The following is a 22,269-nucleotide window of genomic DNA, read 5'->3' as shown; positions in this document are numbered from 1 at the left end:
AATGAAATCAGAGAAACAGAAGCCATTAACTTACATAGCAGATAATTTAGGATCAGAATCATCTAAATATCTGCTTATCTTCCAGCAGTAGACGCTCTATATAAGATGAACATTATTATAATCCTTATTGATTTCTTTGTAATCATTAGTTATGCCTCCTAGAGTGGGCGATCAAAATGATGAATACAATGACCGTGCCACCGGCATCTGTTTTGTAGTGAATAGCTTTCTCCTGTTTTAAATAAGATTGCTGATCTGAGCAGCAGTTATTTCTCCTACTTACCCTGGTGCATCTTATAAAAGGGAATACTGTAAAGACTGGATGATTAGAAGATCACATAATTAGTCACGACTGCTTGTCCTTTATCACTACAATTTATTTCATGTTTGTAAATTACTCAGCACCAACAAAATGATATTAGAGATGACCCTGCTCAGATAGTTGTAATTATTTTATGCCCATCACAATCTGCCATGAGGTGGAGCTTCTGTCTGATAACAGAGTTGATCTGTGTCTGTTCGTCAAATGTCAGCCCCGCTTTGATGACGAGCAGACATCTTCTCTCCCGATTCCTGCTCTTCCTGACCACATGTAGCCACATGCCGACTGCTGACTGCCTCTCCCTCCCCCAGAGTTCCTCCGAGGTGCCAGGGTGCTGCTGGTGACGGGTGCCAGTACATCGGGGAACAGTTGGCATACCATCATGCCAGGCTGGGTGCCCAGATAGTAATAACAACGAGGAGGGAGTACATGCATTACACAAGGTCTGTGCTCTTGAGAATGTGTCTGATGCAATTTGTCACCTGTTGTGCACTTCCTTTTACACATCCATCACTATTTTCTACCATTTTCTTTCTTCAAGAAACCATCTGCCTGGACACTTGGCAACAGCTTCCATTGTTCAGACATAATAATTATAAACTCAAGAATCTATTGACTGTGAAACTTGTCACAAGGTCATAATTAATTTCAGTTTTAATTCAGGCAAAACAGAACAAATAAAGGACCATATGTGCCGGGTTATGGCTGTGAGGTGTGATTCTGTCCCCATCCAGTGGGTGGCACAGGTGCTTGGGGGCCCAAAATGCTGGAGGTGGATATGTAAAAGAGGTAAATATGTCTTTTTCCTTGGACTCTGGAGATGATCAGACTTTTCACCCTTTTTCTTTATGAACAGAACAACATAATGGAACAATATGTACAGTATAAACAAAACTGATTGTACTAGGAATACAGCCAGAGAGCATTATAGCTTGATCATATTCACTGTTGACTACCTCAGTAGCATTTCAATTTATAGAACCTGTTTCACACAATAGAGAAGAGATTCAGCTGTAATTTGTATGTTCTGTATGGAGCTAAAACCAACAGTAAATCAGCCACATTTTTTACCCAACAGCCTGAAAGCTGTTTTATGAGCTGTTTGAGGATGCAGGAGGGAAACTCTTTATGCATTACACTATTTATACACTCCCTGATATATATGAAAGGTTGTTATTAGAGAATGCTCGCCTCTATTTTTTCTGTGAGTTATATTATTACAGGACCTTCCTCGAAAACCTTGAAACTTTGTCTGCATTCTTATTGGCCAATAAACAAATGCACTTGACTCTTTTGTGTTGCTTAGCAACACAAGCCAGTCCCTGGTTTTTATATATGAAAAACCAGCATGCCGCCAATCTGGAGACTTACAGGGTGCAGTGTGAATGAGACCATCCACGATGCATTTTTAATTAAAACGTTTCAAGCCTCTGCGAGTGGAAAGGGGCTGTGCGCATTGTCTCTGATCAATATTAACAGGAGATGGTGACATGATTGATTTTTGCCTTTAGTGTCAGTAGAGATAAAGGTGGTTCATCTTTCAGATGTAACTTGCATGTTGGTTTCATGTCAGCTTTAAATTTCAAAGATACTAAATCAAACAATCATTATTTTGCATTGATCTGTTCGGGTTTAACATAAATAAATAAAGTGACTTTGTTTCATTTGAGATTGGCTTTTTTTTTGTTCTAAGCACTGTGTTTGCCAGGCGTAACAAAAATGGGGATCTTGTCAGGTCACTCATGCAGGTATCCTGGTAACAACAGAAAAATGACTGAGTATATGTGATATGTTTTCAATGTCTATGTCTATAGCCTCAAGCCTTCAGTCTTTTTTTCCAATAATTTCTTAGTCTAGATTTATCTGTGTTCCCCTGCTATGCTTTTTATATATTTATGTAGATTGTGGAATTTGACATAATCTGCAGTATCTTGGTGATGTGGTGTGATTTGACATCTTTTACTTGTATTTCTGTGTATTATGTGTACTATATTTTTTCTTCTCTGTCAGTAAATTTTCCTCTAGGAACATGGCATCAGCTGGTAAACCAGCAGTGAAACAGAGAACAGGATTGGACTTGTGCTGTGTGAACACATCTCTGAGTCTTCGTTGTTACTGTAGGTATCTTTTTTATTTATTTTTTTATTTATCGATATTAATCAAAGCTCAGAAAGCGCCCAGATCCACATCCACCTCATAAAGAGACCAAATACTGGCAGTGTAATGTAATACATGGCAAGTTATTTCTGATCCTACTAATGAACCCCTAACACTGCTACTAGGTTCATACTCAATGGTTTCTTTGGCACCATGCAGCTCAGCAATGTGTTAGTCCACGTGCAGAAAGTCAGGTCACCCTCCCAACACTTAAAATAAATAAATGAAATAAAAATATATATACGTATATATATATATATATATATATATACTAATTAGGTCTTCTTGGTTCTTGGTTTAATGATACTGTAATCATTTGGTGTGCATTACACTCTACAATTGATGACCTTTCCTGCTAGTTTCTGCATACCAAAGCTGGGAAACTGGCTTCCCTTTTTCATTCACATTGCCACTCACATACTGAAGAAACTACTACAGTATATTACAGTGACTGAAGCAGCTACTTCAGTCCACAGAGGGATTTAGACTCCTCTTAATGATGGATGACATGTATTTAGGCCTCAAAGTACTGAAAGTGTTGCACATAGTAAAGCGCCAAGTGAAGCATTTTTCGTCTCATCAAGGAAGACCGATGTGTTTGAGGAGAATAGAGCGTAGTAAGTTAGACACAGTGTGAGAGGGTTTTTTTTTTTTTTTCCTTTGGGGTTTCCTCTGCACCCAGTGTGTGTTGTATGTGAGGATTTCACATCCAACCCTGTCACATAGATGTTGGTGCTGATGTGAGAAAATGCAGAAATACACATCAGAGGTTTACATTCAAGTTTTATTCCACCTACATAAAATTCTAGACACTCTGTAAGCTCCAATGCAGATGAATGAATGAACAATAAGCATTTAGGAATGAACTCAAATCAGTAAAACTGGATTATTGAAGTCTTTTTTGACCAAGGTGTGCTGCTGTATGTCACTATAACATTATTGCACAACAGGTTTTGGAGCAGATTTCATTGTGCATGATTCAGTTCAATGAACATCCCTGGTTAAATGATGCTTTTACATTAAGGCTACATATAGTCACACCAGGATGGCATCAGAACATTTTGAGTGCGTTTTAAGGGGCAGGTTTCATAAAAACAGGAAAATTCAACATAGAAACAGTGAACAGATTCTGAATTGTAGATACATCCAGGTTAAAGCTGATGGACACTGAAGGACACTGCTTGTGCTGAGAGGCAGACTGGGACTTGTTGTTCTTTGATCAGCGTCACAACAAAATCACTAGTCTTCCACTCAGCACTACCAACACTTTCCCTCTTTATCCCCTCCTTTCTGTCCTCGTCCACTGCTTCAATCTGGAATAAAAGAAAAAGCTTGTTACACAACCAAACCTTGAAATATTACATTTTCCCTCCACTGTACCAATGTCAAACAGGATCTATTGGTTTTTCAGCTATGTGGACTTCAGAGCATTTCAGGATATGCACGTGTAACAGGTGTTTGAGAGCGCCCGACCACTGGCTGGTGGCACGTTGATAGGTTGTGAACTTCAGATGGCGGAGATGGAAACACTACGTGCAATTCACATCTCTGTGTTTCCCTCAACCCATTTCTCTCTGAAGCCTGTTGACATTCCATCCTTCCTTTGTTGTTGTAATGCCAACCTTTCAGCTCCTCTCAAAAGAGGGGACATGAGGAGGAGGAGGAGGAAGAGGAGGGGAGGAACACAGAGAGAGAGAAAGAGGATCACAGCACAGGCACTTGGAAAAAACGCTGTTCACCATATGCAATGGACAGAAACCCTAAGCTGTGCACAGTTGAGAAAATTGAGAGAATGGAGATGTGAACACAGAACGTCAACTCATGTGATTTGTGTTTTTCTTTCCAATAAGTCACAATTGGACTGAGAGAGGCAGAGGGAGAGAAAAGAGACAGACAGATTGTCCTGCATCTCCAGTATGTTTCTGAGCTGGTAGCTATGCAACAAGACTGGGAGTCAGTGGAAGAGGGGGATGGGAAGCTGGGGACAGTTTAGTGAGAGGAGGGAAGGGAGGAAGCAAGGAAGCAAGGAAGGAGGGAATGGGGAGGGAGGGAAGGGGGGGGGGTGGCTTGAGTGCAAACTAGAGAAAAGAGGGGTGCTGAGCAAGACAACAAGAGGAGACCCCAGAAGATATGGTCAATGATGTCCACTAAAGTCATTTTAATATGGCACTGATGAAAAAGAGAGGACTTCATTTGCTGTTGCTCTTGCACACTGACACTCATGAATATACAGCATGGCTCTCGAAAAATCGTCCATTTAGTTTCCAAACAGCAGCTGGATTGAATGCCCACCATTAGGTTGTGTTAATATTCAGCAGACATGTCAACATAGTTTTTTTTATCTCTAAAAGCGACAAATAAACCTGTTATTCCGTCCAGATCGCAGCTCAATGGAAGTGAGTAGCCCTCGACGTGGGAGCTGTCCAGTGTCTCGGTGCTGAATGACGCCCTACTTTCCTCCGCGTCCATCTCCTCCTCAGCATCTCGCCTCGATTCCGGCCCGGGAAAAACATGCCACCTGTTGCTGCACCGAAGTTTTCTCTCTGGAGGTTACAAACCCGAACCGCGTCTGATATGTGACATATATGATCTGTGGCGACCCGGGTCCTGGCGTAAAGTAAGCTCAGCTACCTTTTCTGTCTCAAATCACGGCAACATGACGACATGATAAACATTCGCCCCCCCACCCCCCGCTCTCCCGAACCCCCACCCCCCCGTCCACCCGCAGGCGAGGCAGGAAGAGGAGGAAGAGGTTGTCATTTAATTTCCCTCAGACGCAGTCGGGATTTGAGCAGCTATTTCTGCTTTTTCTTGTATGGCTCGAGGGCTTTTTGCTTCATCAAGGCTTTTTACTCCACGCTGAAGTGCAAAATAAAAAAAAAATCATAAAAGAAGGAAAGGCAGCGTGAGGGCAATGCAAACATATTGATATGCTGCAAAAATAAACCTCCTAACTCTGCATCCTCTTCAGAAATCACCCAGGTTAAAGGCTGGAAGTGATGGACTCACCGTGTATCGACGGGAACAACAGGTGACGCCGACGTCTCTTTCACTGTTGGGTTTTTTCAGCCACAGTCGGTGCCTGTGCGCCCTCCCATATCTGAGCTCCACGTAATGGTTACATCGTGATGTTACTGGGTAGGCTGGAGGGAGACGGAGCCGTGTGTTTATATACGTCTGCTGCTCGGTAGAAGACAAGGAGGAGGCGGGTCGCTGTGGAGTGACGACCGCGAGAGGAGGCCAATGGACGCGGATTTTTTTCAGACCTTGTTAAGGGTGCGGCCCAAATTACATTATATGAAGGTTAAGGATGCATATGAATAAAACATACGAAGGCTGAGAATATAGGCTACATCGATGGAAAGCACCTGGGTTTCTATTTAAGGAATCAGGCTTGATTACTGTAGGAATAAACCAGTGCAATTTTATGCTATTTTAATCTGACCGAGGAAACACCTCATACACACACACACACACACACACACACGCACACACACAAATCCTAAATGGAAATCATGCGTCCCAAGAGTGGAAAAGACTTCACCTGAGCTCCTGTAGTGAGGAGCTCGAATGTAATTGAATTAAAGCTGAACTGTGAAATCAAGATTCAGCATCTAATTAATCTGCAATGGAAACAGCAAGAGTGAAATGTTACATGCCAGAGGGCTGTGGAAGCTGCACAACTGTAAAATAAATAGTTTTGAAAAAACAACTGGCAATTTATCCTCCTGTGCAAATACATTCACACACTCAGATTTATGCATGTTTCCATGGTTTGTTCAGTCAAACTAACATCATATACAGTAAATACACTCAGGCAAAACAAGTGGTAAAAGGGTATGTAGGCTACAAAAAGAGCATGTATAAAAATGCATAATAAAATAATGGATAAATAAAACAGGAATGCTATCAGCACCACAAACGATGTATACCATTGTGAAAATACCATTTAAGTCTCTTATGGACAATTACAGCGCATTAGTCAGTTTGTTCTGTAGGTAGGTGTTGCACAACCTCTGTGTCATGACGCTAATTCTTTTCAGTCTTTATAAAGAAGAGAGGAAGCTAATTAAAAGAAAGGTTTGCGGGATTAGGGAGCTCTGAAGATACATTTTTCCATAATTGAATGGTGTAAATTTCAACAATGGATGGCTTTTCTCAAAGCTAAAGTCATCCATCAGTTGTAGCCCAGATAGCATTGTCTCCAAAACACATTAACCGGATGTACATACACTACATCAGAACTCCCTCGATGTAAGATTTTGTCTATTAAGAGAAAGTGTGTCGGACAAAGCACAGAACTAGACACGAGTCTGTTCAGCAGTTCAGGAGATGATAATCAGACTTCGTGTTTGTGGTGTTCACTCACAGTGCCACTCAGTTTTTGGCCTCCTCAACATTTTGGCAGTAGTTGTAGGCTGGTAAAGTACAAGAGAGTGATTTATATTTGCATCTTTTTTAAGTCTAAAAGCTTCATGTTTTGGTTTAAAATTGCTGGTTTAACATTATTAGATTTATGTTCAGGTGCAGTTGCCAACAGTAATTGGAGTCTTACATTTGCATGACCTGAGCAGCACTGTCAGCAGAGGTGTAGTCCTAGTGATACTAACACTTTTTTACCTTTACCATGAGTAAAATTAAATTTGAAGATTTGACTTTTGATGTTTGTAGGTGGTGAAAAGTTTTGCCTTAGGATCACTTATCACAGCAACAATACCAATGTTTAGTAAGCATCACATTATTAAAAAGCTTTGTCAGGAGTTAGACACTTAGGTGGCATCTGCCTTATGAAAGAAGTCTCTAAGGATCCATACATTTACACAGTCTTACAAAAATATGAACACTATCAGCAAGCAGCCAGAATTATTGGAAAAACAAAATTTGTACAAAAACATAAAGGATCCTGTTCAGAATTTAATGTCAGTCTTATGTTGTCTACATTTCAGTGCTCCATACAAGTATAGAAGTGTACTCCTCGCAAGTATACGTAGCCCATGGTGATGTTAGTTTTCAATTTATAGTGACATGCAAAGAAAAGGAAGAAACTCTTTATATTTGCAAAGGTTTATATAGTATTTTTACTAAACAGAACTGGAACCCACTTATTTTATATTAATCAATAGCATCTTTACGGCAGGGCTGAGTTTCCCTCCCAAGAACAACAAAGACAATAAATGGCACCATGACAAGGATGTGTCAAGACAATCAGCCACTACCGAAGCTTTATGTTCTGTGATCCCTTTTTTATTTTTATTTATTTATTTATTTTTTACTTTTCTTTTTCTTGTTTTTTTTTTTTTTCCAGTGAGCTATTTAAATCATAGCATCGTCTCTTACACCTGCTGGTTGGCATCTCGTTACAGTTTACAGGCTGTGAAAAAACACCCTCCCCATCCCCCATGTTATGAATGCAAAGGTGCTGCTGGGGTGAGTGACTAGTGTCTATTTGTGAATAAGGCACATGAGTGACCCTCTCTGTGCTCTGTTCCCTCTGACAAAATGACCAAAAAGGAGCCTAGGTGGTTGCAACTATTAGTTATCACAAAGGCCTTGTTCCTTTGATATCCCTGTAGGCTGGTTATCAATGCAACTCAAGAGTCGGGCTTAGTGAGGAACCTGGGGGAAGATCATGCTCGCTGTGTTGTGAGGCTTTAGTTGTATAACGAACATCGCACTCTGTGCCTCTTGATAGAAACATCAGGAGGTAGGATTATGCATATTAGTGATCCCCCTCTGTTCTCCCCTCTGCTTTCAGGGCTTAATGTTAACATGTGGCCACCGAGGGCCACAGATGAATGTCTTCCTTTCAGATGATTTATCTGATCACTATAATGTACCATGCATGTCATTTAGATGACATTATAATGGAGTTTGGAGGGGAGAGAGGCTCGGTGTTGATAGAAGCTGAGTCATATAGGCCTACAGTACCTGATCGTCATCACACAGAAAAAAAAACACTTCACGCTAAAGACCTTTAGTTTCTGAAGTTACAAAATTAATTGCGGTATTTGTCATTATTTTGTCTTTCCCTCCTTAAATTCAGTCTCAACTATGGATGATTTCTGCTTTCTCTCTGTAAATATGTCAAAAACACAGGAGCAGAATCATTCAAGATCCCTCCTTTGCTTCATGTATTTAGTGCCTCCAACTGTTGTTTACACTGATAAAAAACCATTTGCTGTTTAAATGTGTAAGAGTGAGTTTGGATAGGCCACAGGGCACAAGCAGAGGTGTGGGAGCTTTTGGAGGCGGTGAACATTTGTTATTTTTCATGCTCTGGGTCAAAACTATGTTTGCGTGGGCTGGACTGGTAATATGATAAAAATTTACAGACTTCCAGGGAACAAGGTGAAGCCACAGGGTGTTTTCAGGCTGTTAAACACTCTCCCTCTAACAAATGTGGACTTAAACTGAGGATGACGTGGAACCAGATGCCTTGTGGGGATGTTAGCTGCCTGTAGGGATGTTTAACCTTCCTCATAGCCTGTTATATAGGCAGTCAACGGTAGTGGTGGGATATCCCTCTGGTGATCTGATTCTCACCTTTAAGGTAACATGGTTAAGGTTGATTGTATGGGTGTGGTAGCAGCAGTGTAGGACTGAATCACTGAATTGGAAACTGCTCATAGGATGGCTCCCTCTGGTGTTCACTTTCCATTTGAACAACACAAGAAGCCACATCTGCTGAAAATCCTTCAGACAGGCGACAAAAGGAGAAATCCAAATTGTTCTGTACAATATGTAAACTGTGTGAATTATATGCTACAGCTTTCGTAGTTACCATGACTCAACCCAAGTGAACACCTTGGAGATGGACTGATGTTATGACATCACCATCAAAACACCAAGTGAGGCACTATTTTTCAGAAGAACGCTTCAGAGACTTAGCCAAGGAGCCCTGAATCCGTTATGGCAGCTCATGGTGGCCCAACGCCTTTCAAAGACACTCAGTGTTGGTTTTCCTTTTACAATTTCACCCATTGGTAGTTATTTCTCTCAGTATGAAGAGTATTGTTGAGAGCGAATATATGACTGACCTCCAAATTTTGGGACACCACAAAGCATTGCTTTCTAATAGCAAAATATAACAGTATACAATTCATCTGGAACTCTTAACAAGCTCTTTAAAAAGTAAATAGAAAACAGCAAAGAGATTTAAATTTAGTCAAGAAAAACTTTCTTTTATCAGCCGTTACAGGACAAGTCTAGTGAAATTCTATATGAATTCTTGAGTTATCAGTCATGGTGACCTTTGACCACCAAAATCTGATCAGTTTAGCCTCGAGTCCAAACATTTGTGCAAAATTTTAAGAAATTCCCTCAAGATGTCACTGAAATATCATATCCAATTTCCATCAGTCAAATGTGTTTTCTGAGGATTTTCTGAATACCTCCAATTCCTAGCTGTTTGGGGGGATTTTTTTTTTTTTTTGCTTTCTTTTCAAAAAATGGGTATCCTACATGTTTGTGAACCATTGTTAAAGATTTTCATGTTTGGTAGAAATAGGTAGGGAGACTGACTTACAACCTGGTGGTTCACAGCAAGACAGATTTTCAAGATGTCCACTCTTTGGTAGTGGTATAATAAAACAGCAGCGACAAAAGGGTAGAAGATATGGTCATTTAATTGTTGATTATCTCTCAGTACAGAAATATTTTTCTTTTTAACATTCTTTCTGTAATTCAAGTTGGCAGCATTGTCTTGATTCTGAAGTGGCATTAAAAGAAATTTCCACAGAGCTTAACAGTGAAACTGCCCATCAGCTTCCCTCCGATAACATTAGTAAACAAACACGCCACCTCTGTACGAGACCCTTTCACAACACAAATAAATAGCATTCATTTAAATGTGGCACGCTAGCTGACTCAAACATTCAAACAGGGGGAAGAGAAAACAAAACTGGGAGAGAATGTTGCAGATATGATTTTTTTTTTTTTTTTTTTTTTTTTTTAGATAAAAAAATACAATAGCATGACTGCTCAACACAGAAATGGTCTGAAGTAGCAAAAGACAAGTGCCCCAAGCTTGAATATCTTAGCATACACAGCACAAAGCAGAAGCTCTGCACAGACCAGCATTACACTGTCTGGTTTATTCCCAAATGTTTTTACTGTTACAAACCGCAAAGATAAACCAAAGTGTTTTTGTTTTCATTTTTCCTCGCCTGAGTTTCCATTTAAGAAAGTAAGGAAACAAGATGAGTGAAAAGCTTCCACACAAATCACATTAAATTCTTCTAATTTTCTGTAAGCAACTGATCTAATGTGCAGTGTTACCAAATAGTTATTTTCTTCTACGATGTGTCGACTTTTCTTGAGAAATGATGAAACAATATTTGCCAATACTGCTTAATATCATTAGAGTAAAATGAACTTGTAAAATATAAAGGAAAAGAGAGATCAGGCCCATTTGCCCAACTTTTGTTAATCATCAACAGTTGTTAGACTGGCACAGAATTATGAAATCTGTTATCAGTGTACATGAAACATGATATACCCCTCCCTAAAATACAAAAAGACAAGCTTGGATTTTTCTGCAAACCTGAACAAAGCCAAACATACTCCACAGATCAGCCCAAAAACTGCAGTTACACACATAAAAGGAAATCTACCAGCCTTCAAAACAAACACACTAATAAGAGTATGTGTTAAAAATTATGTAAAAAAAACAAAAAAAAAAAACAAACAAAAATAAATAGACAATCAAAATGACAAACTCAATATTTGGCAGGTATGCACAACATCAGTCTGTAAACAAAACATAATCACATGGGGAAATGACGCCCCAAATTCTCCTCCTCTTCAGAGATCTCTGGTCTGTTGGAGGAGGCAGTGGCTCCATCATTATTCAGGAGAAGGTGGAATACTGTATGTACTGTAAGTCCCCTGCCCTCGACACTCAGGCCGTGCATCTCTCCCGCTCCTCTCCACCTCCAGCTACAACTTGGCTAAATAAACTAAGGGCAATCGAGGGGTGCCCTCTGTAGACTACTGAGGTGAATGCTCAAAGACGGGGCCCATTTACAGCTTGATACATGCAAAGATAAATTCCCCTCCCGGCTTTATTCCCTCATAGTACAGGGGTGCGCTTACTACCGGATCCTCGTGAAGAGGTTCAGTACTGACACTGACTCCTAAAGGAGGGAGGGAGACAGAAGACGGTAAGAGAAAGACCACAGACAGATAATAAAACTGTAATACGGTTTTTGAAATCAAATTGAGGCAAATGTAACAAATAGAGTGAATATAGATACAATAAAATTTTTTTTAAAAAAGACCAAGAACTAAATATAAAAACAGAGAGTAAATACCTTAGTGGATCTCATCTTGCTAAAGACGTTCCAGAACCGAAGTGTTTCATCTCCAGCCCCCGTCACAATGGCCTCTCCATCAGGTGACATTGCCTGCACAGAACTCATTATTATACACTGAATATGCAGCATTTAAAGGTGTGTAATTGGTGAAGAGTCTTTTCATGTGTGCGCTCATGAATGCTTAATAATCAAAAACATTCGGAAATGTATAGCTTGGTTTTTGCTCTGACATGCATCGTCAGCTGTGAGACCTCATACAGACAGGTATGCGCCTTTCCAAATCATGTCCAATCAATTGAATTGACCACAGGTGTGCTCCAGTCAAGGTGTAGCAACATCTCAAAGACGATCAAAAGAAATCGGTGACACCTGTGCTAAATTTCAACAGTCATATGTGATGTGATGGTGTCCATGTGATATTTCAGTTTTTACTTTTCAATAAATTTACAAAAATTAAAATAAAATTCAGATTTTGCTTTGTCATTATGGGGTATTGATTGTAGATTGAGGAGGTTTGGTTTATGTGTCTTATCCAGGAATGTTTTAGCTGTTACTCTGGGTCAATGTCCTGCAGACAGACTTATATCAAAACACACAGTATACTGACCAGGTAGAGTACTCTGTAGGAGTGTCCTGTAAGTTTGGCCACTTGCGTTAGAGAGGGATACTTCCACACCAGGATCTGATTCTGGGAATAACCATGGGTGCTGACCTGCAGGACAATTATACACAGCTTAGCTAAAGAATTGGAAGCAAGGTTGATGCAAATAACAATTAACAGAGCAACTCAAAAGTGAAACAATCCTGACAGCTTCCAACAACTCCAAAATTGTGTGCACAGCTGGCACTTTTACTATGAAAACACGATATACAAAATGCTATGTGCAGGCTGTAGAGTAGTAAAACAGATTTTAGTCTTCACATCTGACTCCAGATAAGATGGTGAACAAGCAATTTCCCAAAAATGTACTTTTCCTTTCACTTTCTTCTTTTATCATAAAACAATCTGCATTGTTTTAACTCTGCAATTACTTTGCAGCAGCACTGTCCAAATCAAAGACATCAGGTGACTCACCAGCTCGTTAGTGTGCTTGGACCAGGCCAGGTTGCAGACTTGAGAGCCAGTGTCGGTGCATTGCAGCGGCTGTCCTGTCAGAGTGTTCCAGAAGCGGATGCAGCGGTCTGCGGTGCCGCCTCCAGAGGCCAGCAGGCCGTGTTGGTGGGGAGACCAGGCGATGGCCTTCACTGCAGCCAAGTGCTCTGTGTACTGCTGCACCGGGAGGACGCTCGAGTGGTTCCACACGAGCAGCTGCAGACAGCAGGTTGAAACAACAAGAGGAAGAGGAAAAAGAGTGTGAAGTACGTTTGTGACGATTTATGAAAAAGTGGTCCTGGTACAGATGTGTAGCTGACAGAAATGACGGTGAGATTCTCTGTCTGCATACCTTGTTATCATTTCCACCGGAGGCTAGCAGCTGGTGGTCTGTGCTCCACTTGAGCCCGCAAACTTCCTGTCTGTGTCCTTGGAGACGGCGCTCAGACTGGAGAGGCGGGGCTCTAATGTCCCTCTGCAGGATCACCCGATCACGGCTCCCAGACGACAGCTGGTCCGCATTCCATGCCAATGCACCTGGCAGCAGAGAATGAAATGCAGAATCAAAGGAGGATGACTCACTGACCGTGAATGAGAAATGTTGCTAAACAACTGTGAGAAAATGAATGAAAATAGCGATATTTCAACTCCTGACACTGTCTCCGCCTTTGTCTTTACAGCGTCTTTCAACTCACCCACTCTGGCTGTGTGTCCTTCTAGTACGGACAGCTTCTTCCCCGCTGCTGCATCCCAGATCTGTACGTAGCCTTTATGAGTCCCCACTGCCACAAGGTTTCCCTAAAAATAGACAGCACACTTTGAATATTACACTGAGGTATGAAGAGTCTGTTATGACTTCAAAAAAGGATTTGTCACAAAAAAGGAACAGGAGATTGTTAAAGGTTAAAACAGAACGAAAACTCAAATTGCATATTTATTGAACATCAGGTGACGCAGTTGACAAAAAATGGCTCAAATTGTCTGGGTTCTGTCAGGTTTCTTTAGGTTAATGTAACCTGACAACAGTTTGTAAAGATGGAAACAGAAAAACTCACCCTCTCTGACCAACCCACTGATGTTACTGAATCTCCTTCTACAGAAAGGTCACAGAGACGTGTCACCTAAAGAGATGGAGAGTTAACATGAGCATTGAAGAGGCAGTTCAATTACATTTTAAGAGTATTTTGGTTAATATGTATGGCAGACAACCAGTGAAACCCCTAACTGACTGATCCAGTGTGATTAGAAACATTATTTGAGAGAAATTTATACTCTTCTATTGTCTTTAACCAGGGTGAAGACCACTGCTCCAGGCCTCTGTGTCTCTTTACTTTGCTCAATGCAAACAGATCACACACACACCTGGCTGGTGCAGGCACTCCACAGGTAGACGCAGGTCCCCAGTCCAACACTGAGCACATTCAGGGACGACCAGTCCACTAGGTTGAGGTAGAAGTCATCCTGTAGCTCTGGAGCATCCAGAACTTTGAATGGAATTTTGGATATTTTGCGTGTAGGTTTTCTTGGCGACCGTAGCAGTTTCTGGCTGCAATGCACAACACAATATAGTGAGGGATGCTTTTCTCTTTCCGTCCTCAATGAAAGAGTTAACATAGCAAGGGAAATGTATTACCTGTTACTACTAACAGGTGATAGAGAATAAGGAGATACTGTGTTTCCATCCTCTTCTGGCAGAGCCCTCTTAGTACTAACAGAGTACTACAAACACAAACAGATGATTACTTATGCAGAAAAAAAAAACACTATAAATACTAGTATAATAAAAGTTACAGATATGTTAACCGTTTTTACACTAAAAAGGCTCCTCTTGGCAGGAGTGGATGGCTGTAGACGGCGGTCTTCTGACTGGGGGTCCTGGACTTTCTCGATACCTGCTCCTAGCAGCTCGTTCTTCAGCAGAGCCGAGTAAGCCAGGCCATCCGCTGAAGGCAGAGGAAGCGAAGGGGGAAAATCAAACCAGGCTGTCGAAATGATTAAGTTCAAACACCGTGCTCCCTCTGCAATTTCTTAGCTCCTCTCTCACATCTCTAAAGATCAGGGAGATTTTTTCACTAAACTTTGTTTAGTCCTTATCTCCAGTTTCCATGAGCCTGCCCAGGCTTAGTAAACAAGAGAAGGTCAAATTATCAAGTTTGACTGGAGCAGACAGGGATGCCTGTGGAAATGAGCTGAAAAGGGGATATAACTCTCACTAAATCTCCAGTGAGAACAGAGAGGAACATATGTGTTTGGGGTGAGAGTCACAGGGTAACTTATGATAAATCACTATCACAATGATTTCTGTAAGCTAACTACCAATCATAATACAGGTTATTCTGAAATCACAACAATTTCACCATCATCACAGTGGCTATGACACTGAGGAGAAAAAAAACCCCTGAAACTGTGTCTATATATATATATAGATTGATAGATATATAAAGAAGAACTCATTACCTTTGTTGCTGTCTGTCGTGCCATCTTTGGTTTTCCTATTTTGATTGTGCGACTTTTCAATTTCCTGTCAGAAAACAAAATTAAAAAAATGATCATTGTCAACTAAATAGGTTAAACAACTACAGATACATTGATGGAAAATGATAATACATAATGATTCTTTGTAAGCAATAATCAACACTTCCATCCTGAGACCACTGTTCTTTTGGTAGGAAAGACAGTGAAGTCCTGGGTGTATTGCAGCAGACTCACATTGATGCGGTGGAAGTTGACGCTCCAGTTGGCTCCGGCCCGGGAGGGAATGAAGCGATCACCGTGCTTGCTAGGGGAGGACAGGGGGGAGCTGGTGGGTGTCAGAGCTCGCACTGCTCCTACAGCTTTCTACACAAGGGAGGAGAGGACAAAGCATTTTCTGACTGGCGACCAAACACAAACAGGCCTTGGACAATGATTTGAAACTTAACAACAAAAGGAAGATAATTTAGGTGGCAGATGGTGCATTTGTTCAAGGTGTTACCAACAGGAGGCAACATTCACAAAAACCCAGTCATTTGGCCAGTAAGGTCTTGTTTTCACTCAACACTAGCAACACTGTCAAATGGAAGAGACTGGCCCATTAAAGCATATATTCTGCCAACACATGGAGAGTAACACCCTCTCCGCCCATTTTAAGTCCTTCGCTACTTAACAATCCTCTTTGGGAGGGGCTATAATCAATCATGCTATAGTCAAGATGATGACTTAATCATACTAGTCAAGGCCATATGACTTTTTTACTTTATGGTCCTGTCTGGAGGATCTACTGGTTCAAAGGAAATACAGCTTATTAATGACAAGTACAGGGACATAACAGACAAAAATATACAAGTGTGTCTATCATTTACTTACTATGGGGCTTGCATTTTCATTTTGGATGTTTATCTGCCTGAGCAGCCTGCACTCATAGTCCTGATCCATGATGCCTAAAAAAACAGGATAACACAAAACTGATCAACACAATCATAAAATCATACATACAGTTTTTGACTGGACATGTTGGATGGCATTTTGTCTGATTTAGCACTAATGTGTCAGAAAAAGGTCTACCAGTAATGTAGTAAAGTATACACTTCTGAATGAATAAACAACTGTGCTCTACTGATAACTAAGCCTACTTAGTTCATAAATGACTGATGAACGAACTAATACATAATGTTGCCGTCTAGCACTGCAAGTAGTTATTAGTCTTTATCAATCACTTTATCTAGTTTTTTTTCAATTTATCTGCTAGTTGTTCCATCTATAAAATGTCATGAAATAATAAGTGATGTTTTCAAAAAGCTTGTTTTCTTAACAGTAGGAAAAGAAGACAGCAAATGGTCACATTTAAGAAGCCAGATTCTGCAAATGTTATGTATTTTTGCTTGATCAGTCACTTAAACAATGAGTGGACTGTGAAAGTTTTTGCTGTTAGTGTTCTGTAGATAACAGACAAGTCACAGCATTAAAAATAACCAAAATAACCAACCTTCCAGCATTCGGGACTATGCTAATGCTACCGCTAGCTCAGCTGACCTAACGAAAGATAAGCTAGCTGCCCGGCTAATGCATTAGCAACATTGTTTGTTCACAATCTACACTCGTATTAACACCTACTTTGCCCCGATAACCTCTTCTCGTTACGCACCGTTGAATCGGTTTTCTTCTCGGAGTTAGCTCCAGTTGAAATGTTTTGTTTTGTGCCTTTTACTCTTAAAAACAGAGCATATAAGATAGAAATGTTTTTCTTTTGCCGATCGTTCAATTTGGGTTCGCTAAGCACCACGGGAAGGATGTGACGTCGCTGTTTTTGAATCACACATTTTGCGTTGCTAAGGAAACGTGTCTCTTTCTCTCTCATTGTCTCTCTCTCTCTATCACACACACGCACACGTATGCTTTCAGTTCAGTAAACGCGTTTTTCTTGTTTAGCGTTAAATTAGAGCCCTGTGGCAACAGTATGAAGCACTGTGTGTAGGTTTAGGTTAGGTCAGGGGTAGGCATTCAGTTGTGATGATGGTTAAGGTTAGGGTTATGTGTGTGTGTGTGTGTGTGTGTGTGTGTGTGTGTGTGTGTGTGTGTGTGTGTGTCTACCTGGATCCCCATCATACCTGTGGGATCCTCGACAGCTTTATGTGGACCAAATTGACGTTTGAGAGTTAGGATTAGGGTTGAGGGCAGGCATTTAGTTGTGATGGTTGAGGTTAGGCTAATGGGCTGGAGAATGTATTGTGTCAATGACGGGTCCCCACGAATATAGTAAAATAAACGTGTATGCGTGTGTGTTAACACAGCAATTAATTTGAAGTGGCACACTTCTGATAAACTAAGATCGTGTCACACAGGGATATATCTATAAAGGTAACAGCTGTTTGTATTTATCAATTTTTAAGCATCAATCTTTTGTTTTATCTACTGATTCATCCTGCACACTTCATCCTAAGTGTTACATACAGTGCAGAGCAACATGGGCTTTTATATCACTGATGGTAGCTGTTATATTCAATCTATGTGACAGATACAAGTTGCAGACATTTTGAAACCATCACTCACAGCAGTTGTACTGAATTATTGAACTGGCCATGAGTGAATCCACATATTTAAAAATAACATTTTGGTGTTAGCAAATGTTTTCATTTTGGTTAATAGATAATTAATAGATGACACACTACAGGGATTTACAATATCTTTCAAATGGCTTTATTAGTAAAAAAAAAAAAAAAAAGAGATACCAGTAAAACAAATACAATCTAACATTAAGTAAAACAGACTAAACACATCTGATGTGCAAAAAGTTTTAAAACAGGAGACACATTAAATAACATATCCTGCTTGTGAGTAGACACCTGACCGCTGAAATAAATATTTCACCAATCTGCAGGATACAGCGATGCCTTATCGTGAAATGTGATTAAGCACAAAATTTGAACTGACTATTACCCTAAACTGACAAAGAAGTTGGTGTGATATTTTAAAAATCATGTCAAGAGTCTTGTTTCCAAACATGGTCCAACAGCTTACCTAAAGGAATCAGATTCAAAGTGCCACAGAAAAGGTACAGTAGGTTCAAGTAAATTATTGAAATTCTAATAAAAAAAAAAAAGGACACCCAGTAAAGTAATATGTGCAAAAGTATAGCTTTTAAAACTAAATATTCTAAATCAGATGGCTGATAAATACATACAGAGACCTCTAAAAATCTTCTTTCTCATAAACAAAAATGGAGAAAAATGTGGCTCAACTGAGCAGATCAAAGGGCTCATGCAGTTCATAAAAGGACAGTAAATACTGCCAAAGGTTTTCTAATGATGTAATGATCCTGCGCTTCTTCAACAGTGTGCACTTACTTGATTAACATTAATTTTAACAAATGTTCATATGTCCAGGATTGATAAATCTTGTTAAACACAGTCATGCTAATATTACTAATAGCCCTGAAAGAAAGTCACAGCCCCAGCTCTACAGCACATAGACGTCTAAATGTACAGCTTGTCCAGCAGAAGACAGAATAAAAGATATTTTACACAGACAACTGATGAACTAAGGCAGAGGTCTGAAAATGAAATGGCATGTAAAATCCCCTAAACTAAAAATAAGACAGTGTTGATTTTTCAAAAGCCCCGCATTACCTGTAAGAACTGACGATGACTATGAGTTATCACTTTGCATGGCCTCAGGTACCCTGCTTATAACATATGCACAAGTCTGGGTCTAAACTCAATACATTCAAAGCAGTGAAAATCTAAAAGTCGAGAGTGTGAATGATAATGCCATGGCTTTCAAACCAGTGAGGAGTGAATTTTGGAATGGCAGGACACTGGTCTACAGCGAGGAGGTATCTCTAGGCATAAGTTGCAGCCCATTGCTGACCTGGAAGCGAGTTTCATCTGATATACCATACTGCTCCAAAGGGTCCTGCGGAGAAAGCAGATGATGGCTGTTATAGAAACAAATCTTTGAAACTTGTGTTTCCATCAAAATACAGTGTAAAGACTTTAACAGACTGTTTGATGAACAGTTTTGATTGAGGACTTTTTTGACCACAGCCATCTATTAATGAAGAAATGTTTACACTGAGGTCTGTGGATCATCCTAACTTACCAGGTTAGAAAAGATATGTTTCTTATAAGTTTTTCTAAAGTTCTCTATTAATTCTTTGAGTGAGACAGTTGAAAATTCATCTGTGTTTCCATTATATTGACGTTGTGTCCTAATTCCCAGCAGCAAAACCTTAACCTTATCCAAACCACTGAAACTTCCTATATTGCCTGCTAATCTATCTTCTGCTTAAACTGATGATACAGTACCAGTGTATTTCACACTGTAAGCATTCCTATGGTATGACAGTGCTGGATAGAAGCACCATCTGTGTGGCATGTAGTGCATCGTTATGCTGCTGTGAAGGGTCTCACCTTGCCAGTGAGCCTGTGGATTTCAGTTCGATAGAATATCAGGTTCTTCCTCATGAACTCATAACTGCAAGAGATGAGATAACAAGTTAATTTGACATCTGATCAGGAAAAAAAAGTCTCCAAGTAAATGTAGTAAAGATTAAAGCTTTAATTGTCAAATAGTGTCTAAATACAGTATAACTTGGCAAATATGGAAAATAAATGCAAAAGTTGCTGAACCGTGCCTGCCAGATTAGCCCAGCTCATAAAGGGAGCATCATCGTAGTGGTGAACACAAATAAAAGGCTGGATCTCTAAGAACCCCTCATATTATCCCGTTTGGGAGCATTATTGTTTTCCCAGTAAGCTTTAACACAGGACAAGGCCGAGCAGTGATGCTCTACACAAGTCACATTGTTAACATTACATCTCTGGAAACAGCTGCATCATTCATTTGTAACTGTTTCTCTCGTGATTCTGCCCATAGTGCTCAAATAGCATCATGCCATGTCTTGCTTTAACATTCACTCATATGAATAGTAGTGTAATTATGTTGGAACAATACAGACGTACTTCCTTTGGTCTTCTTTCAGACTTAACGGCCATATGCAACATGTATGGATACATTTATTTAGACTGCCAATTATTTTCTCAATTAATCGATTGTTGTTGTTATTAAGCCTATAAATCTTTAATGTACCTGTTTTGTCTGACAGACTGTCCAAAAAACCTAAAGATATTCAACCTACTGTCATATACTTTATGACAAAGCAAATCCTTGAATGTCTGGCATTTTCATGGCAGTTGACGGAGAAAAAGAATCAGTGCTACCTGGCTTTGATAATGGAGTCCATCCATTCCCCACACTGTTCTTCAGAGTCACACTCGAACAAATACTTCCTCTCTGCTTCATCCAGGAATGCTACAAACAGATAAAACAAGAGTTAAATGGAAATCCATAACCACACATACACAGAAACTGTGATATAAAGCCATAAGTACTGGACTTTGATACATTTCTCTGTAGCTGCTCAGCGGCATATCAACAATGCAGTTGGTATAATTATCAGCACAAACATGTAAGGGTGAGAAATTGTGGGTTAGCTGATGTGAAATGGGGATGTAGCTTTGAGGATACTGTAACTCACCAATAGAGAAGCTCTGGCTGTCCTCCCTCTCCACCCGGCACTGCTCCAGCAGCAGCGCTCCAATTGGCTGACAATTAAATATTGACTTTACATTGATGCAACAATTTCATTTCCATTATAGGTGAGGTGTTCAAATATTGATTCAACTCACCTCTTCCTCATCGGTCCGGAAATAAAAGAGGAAGTTAACGACGAGTTTCACCAGCCTCCTCTTAACAACTGTGAAGTGAAAACAAAAGTGAAGTGAGATGAAGCGTCAGCCTGGAGATGAATAACCCAAACATTGTCTGGTCCTATCACAAACTGATGTCCACATTCACATTACATGAAGCTGACCACATTACATTACATGAAAGGGAAGTATGTGAGATAACAGCTGAATCAATGTAATACTCCCGAGTTACCGTCTCCTTTCTTGGGTCCTCGCATCCCGAGTTCAGCTGCCATCTCTGAAGGCTGGCGGCTCAGAGAAACCAGCTCCTTCTCGTTAAAACGCATCACGGCCGCTGACGCAGATACACACCGGCTGAAGACAGACAGCTACAGAAAACACTGTGGCTACAGTCCACCCATTTCCCCGTCCGAGAACATTACAACGGAGCTTGCTAACAACAGGACGAAGCAGTAATTTAATTCTCACAACCGTGAAGTTCAGGTCGTTAGTTCGTTATCTGATGTGTCCCAGATGTGACGGAGTGAGTTTTGTCATTTCTGCAGTCAAGCAAGTACAGTGGTGTAGGACCTGTCCTTCATGTTAAACGCTAGACATATACTAGACACTCCTCACTGGTATCACTACGGCAGATGGTGAGGGCCAAACTAGACGAACAGCGCGTTTACACATTTACACGCTCTCTTAAAACTTAGATATCGTGTATACACATTTGTATAATTCAAAGAACAAATAAACGCACCAACAAACGAAGCCAGAGATAATACACTAACCATAACCCCAATAATACAATTGTGTAACAATGGACAAGAATATTACAAAAAATATTAAACTAGTACATATTATTGCATATTATTATTATTATTGTTGTTGTTGTTGTTGTTGTTGTTGTTCTTGTTGTTGTTGTTATGATTATGACCTGCTGGACGCCTGCAATTCCCCTAGGGAATGAATAAATGAAAGCATGTATCTATCAATATATCTATCTAAAATTGTGAATAATGTGTAAATGTGTGTAATTGTGTTTTAAAAGTTTTTTTTTTAATCCCTGATACCTCGGGCTTATCGGGCATAGGCCTCCTCAAAGACACATTTTAATAATCAAAAATTTTGTAAATTCAGGCTAAATTTGAAGATTTTCTTCCATGTAAGAGCAGATATCATGAGATTATTTCAGTAGGAAATTGCAAATGAAAC

At 40.1% G+C, this 22,269-nt stretch overlaps 2 protein-coding genes across 3 annotated transcripts; both read right to left on the bottom strand.

Annotated features, from left to right (window-relative positions):
- Nucleotides 1-10,404: 10,404 nt before the first annotated feature.
- LOC111228802 (fizzy-related protein homolog) lies at nucleotides 10,405-17,130 on the bottom strand. 2 transcript variants are annotated; one of them, XM_022754867.1, is made up of 14 exons: nucleotides 16,979-17,130; nucleotides 16,232-16,305; nucleotides 15,596-15,724; nucleotides 15,344-15,407; nucleotides 14,699-14,829; nucleotides 14,520-14,605; nucleotides 14,249-14,432; nucleotides 13,942-14,007; nucleotides 13,582-13,684; nucleotides 13,239-13,423; nucleotides 12,869-13,102; nucleotides 12,401-12,505; nucleotides 11,791-11,883; nucleotides 10,405-11,613 (listed from the first exon to the last, which is right to left on the bottom strand). In XM_022754867.1, the coding sequence occupies exons 2-14, from the start codon at nucleotides 16,298-16,300 to the stop codon at nucleotides 11,572-11,574; spliced, it is 1,491 nt and encodes a 496-aa protein (XP_022610588.1). In that variant the 5' UTR covers nucleotides 16,301-16,305; nucleotides 16,979-17,130; the 3' UTR covers nucleotides 10,405-11,571. The 2 variants fall into 2 exon arrangements, with proteins under 2 accessions (XP_022610588.1, XP_022610589.1); XM_022754868.1 differs by having other exon boundaries at nucleotides 17,010-17,130.
- A 945-nt stretch (nucleotides 17,131-18,075) lies between these two features.
- Nucleotides 18,076-21,684, bottom strand: plekhj1 (pleckstrin homology domain containing J1). The gene is made up of 6 exons (XM_022755100.1): nucleotides 21,305-21,684; nucleotides 21,052-21,119; nucleotides 20,901-20,967; nucleotides 20,584-20,674; nucleotides 19,774-19,837; nucleotides 18,076-19,276 (listed from the first exon to the last, which is right to left on the bottom strand). Exons 1-6 carry the CDS (start codon nucleotides 21,396-21,398, stop codon nucleotides 19,184-19,186), a joined length of 477 nt encoding a protein of 158 aa, XP_022610821.1. The 5' UTR covers nucleotides 21,399-21,684; the 3' UTR covers nucleotides 18,076-19,183.
- Nucleotides 21,685-22,269: the final 585 nt, after the last annotated feature.

This window comes from Seriola dumerili, unplaced genomic scaffold (genome assembly GCF_002260705.1).
Source record: "Seriola dumerili isolate Sdu_G_001 unplaced genomic scaffold, Sdu_1.0 BDQW01000226.1, whole genome shotgun sequence".
In the NCBI taxonomy this organism is placed as follows: domain Eukaryota; kingdom Metazoa; phylum Chordata; class Actinopteri; order Carangiformes; family Carangidae; genus Seriola; species Seriola dumerili.
This window is presented reverse-complemented; position numbering and strand designations above follow the sequence as displayed.

What these genes read in the sequence shown, in the direction of transcription:
- LOC111228802 (XM_022754867.1), bottom strand. Translation starts at nt 16,300, where the DNA reads ATGGATCAGGACTATGAGTGCAGGCTGCTCAGGCAGATAAACATCCAA. An exon ending in CCAAGAGGAGCCTTTTTAGT is followed by an intron (nt 14,606 to 14,698) that starts GTAAAAACGGTT and finishes TTGTGTTTGTAG; the next exon opens with TACTCTGTTAGTACTAAGAG. An exon ending in CCAAGCACACTAACGAGCTG is followed by an intron (nt 12,506 to 12,868) that starts GTGAGTCACCTG and finishes ATTGTCCTGCAG; the next exon opens with GTCAGCACCCATGGTTATTC.
- plekhj1 (XM_022755100.1), bottom strand. Translation starts at nt 21,398, where the DNA reads ATGCGTTTTAACGAGAAGGAGCTGGTTTCTCTGAGCCGCCAGCCTTCA. An exon ending in TCCGGACCGATGAGGAAGAG is followed by an intron (nt 20,968 to 21,051) that starts GTGAGTTGAATC and finishes TTTAATTGTCAG; the next exon opens with CCAATTGGAGCGCTGCTGCT. An exon ending in TCCACAGGCTCACTGGCAAG is followed by an intron (nt 19,277 to 19,773) that starts GTGAGACCCTTC and finishes CTTTCTCCGCAG; the next exon opens with GACCCTTTGGAGCAGTATGG.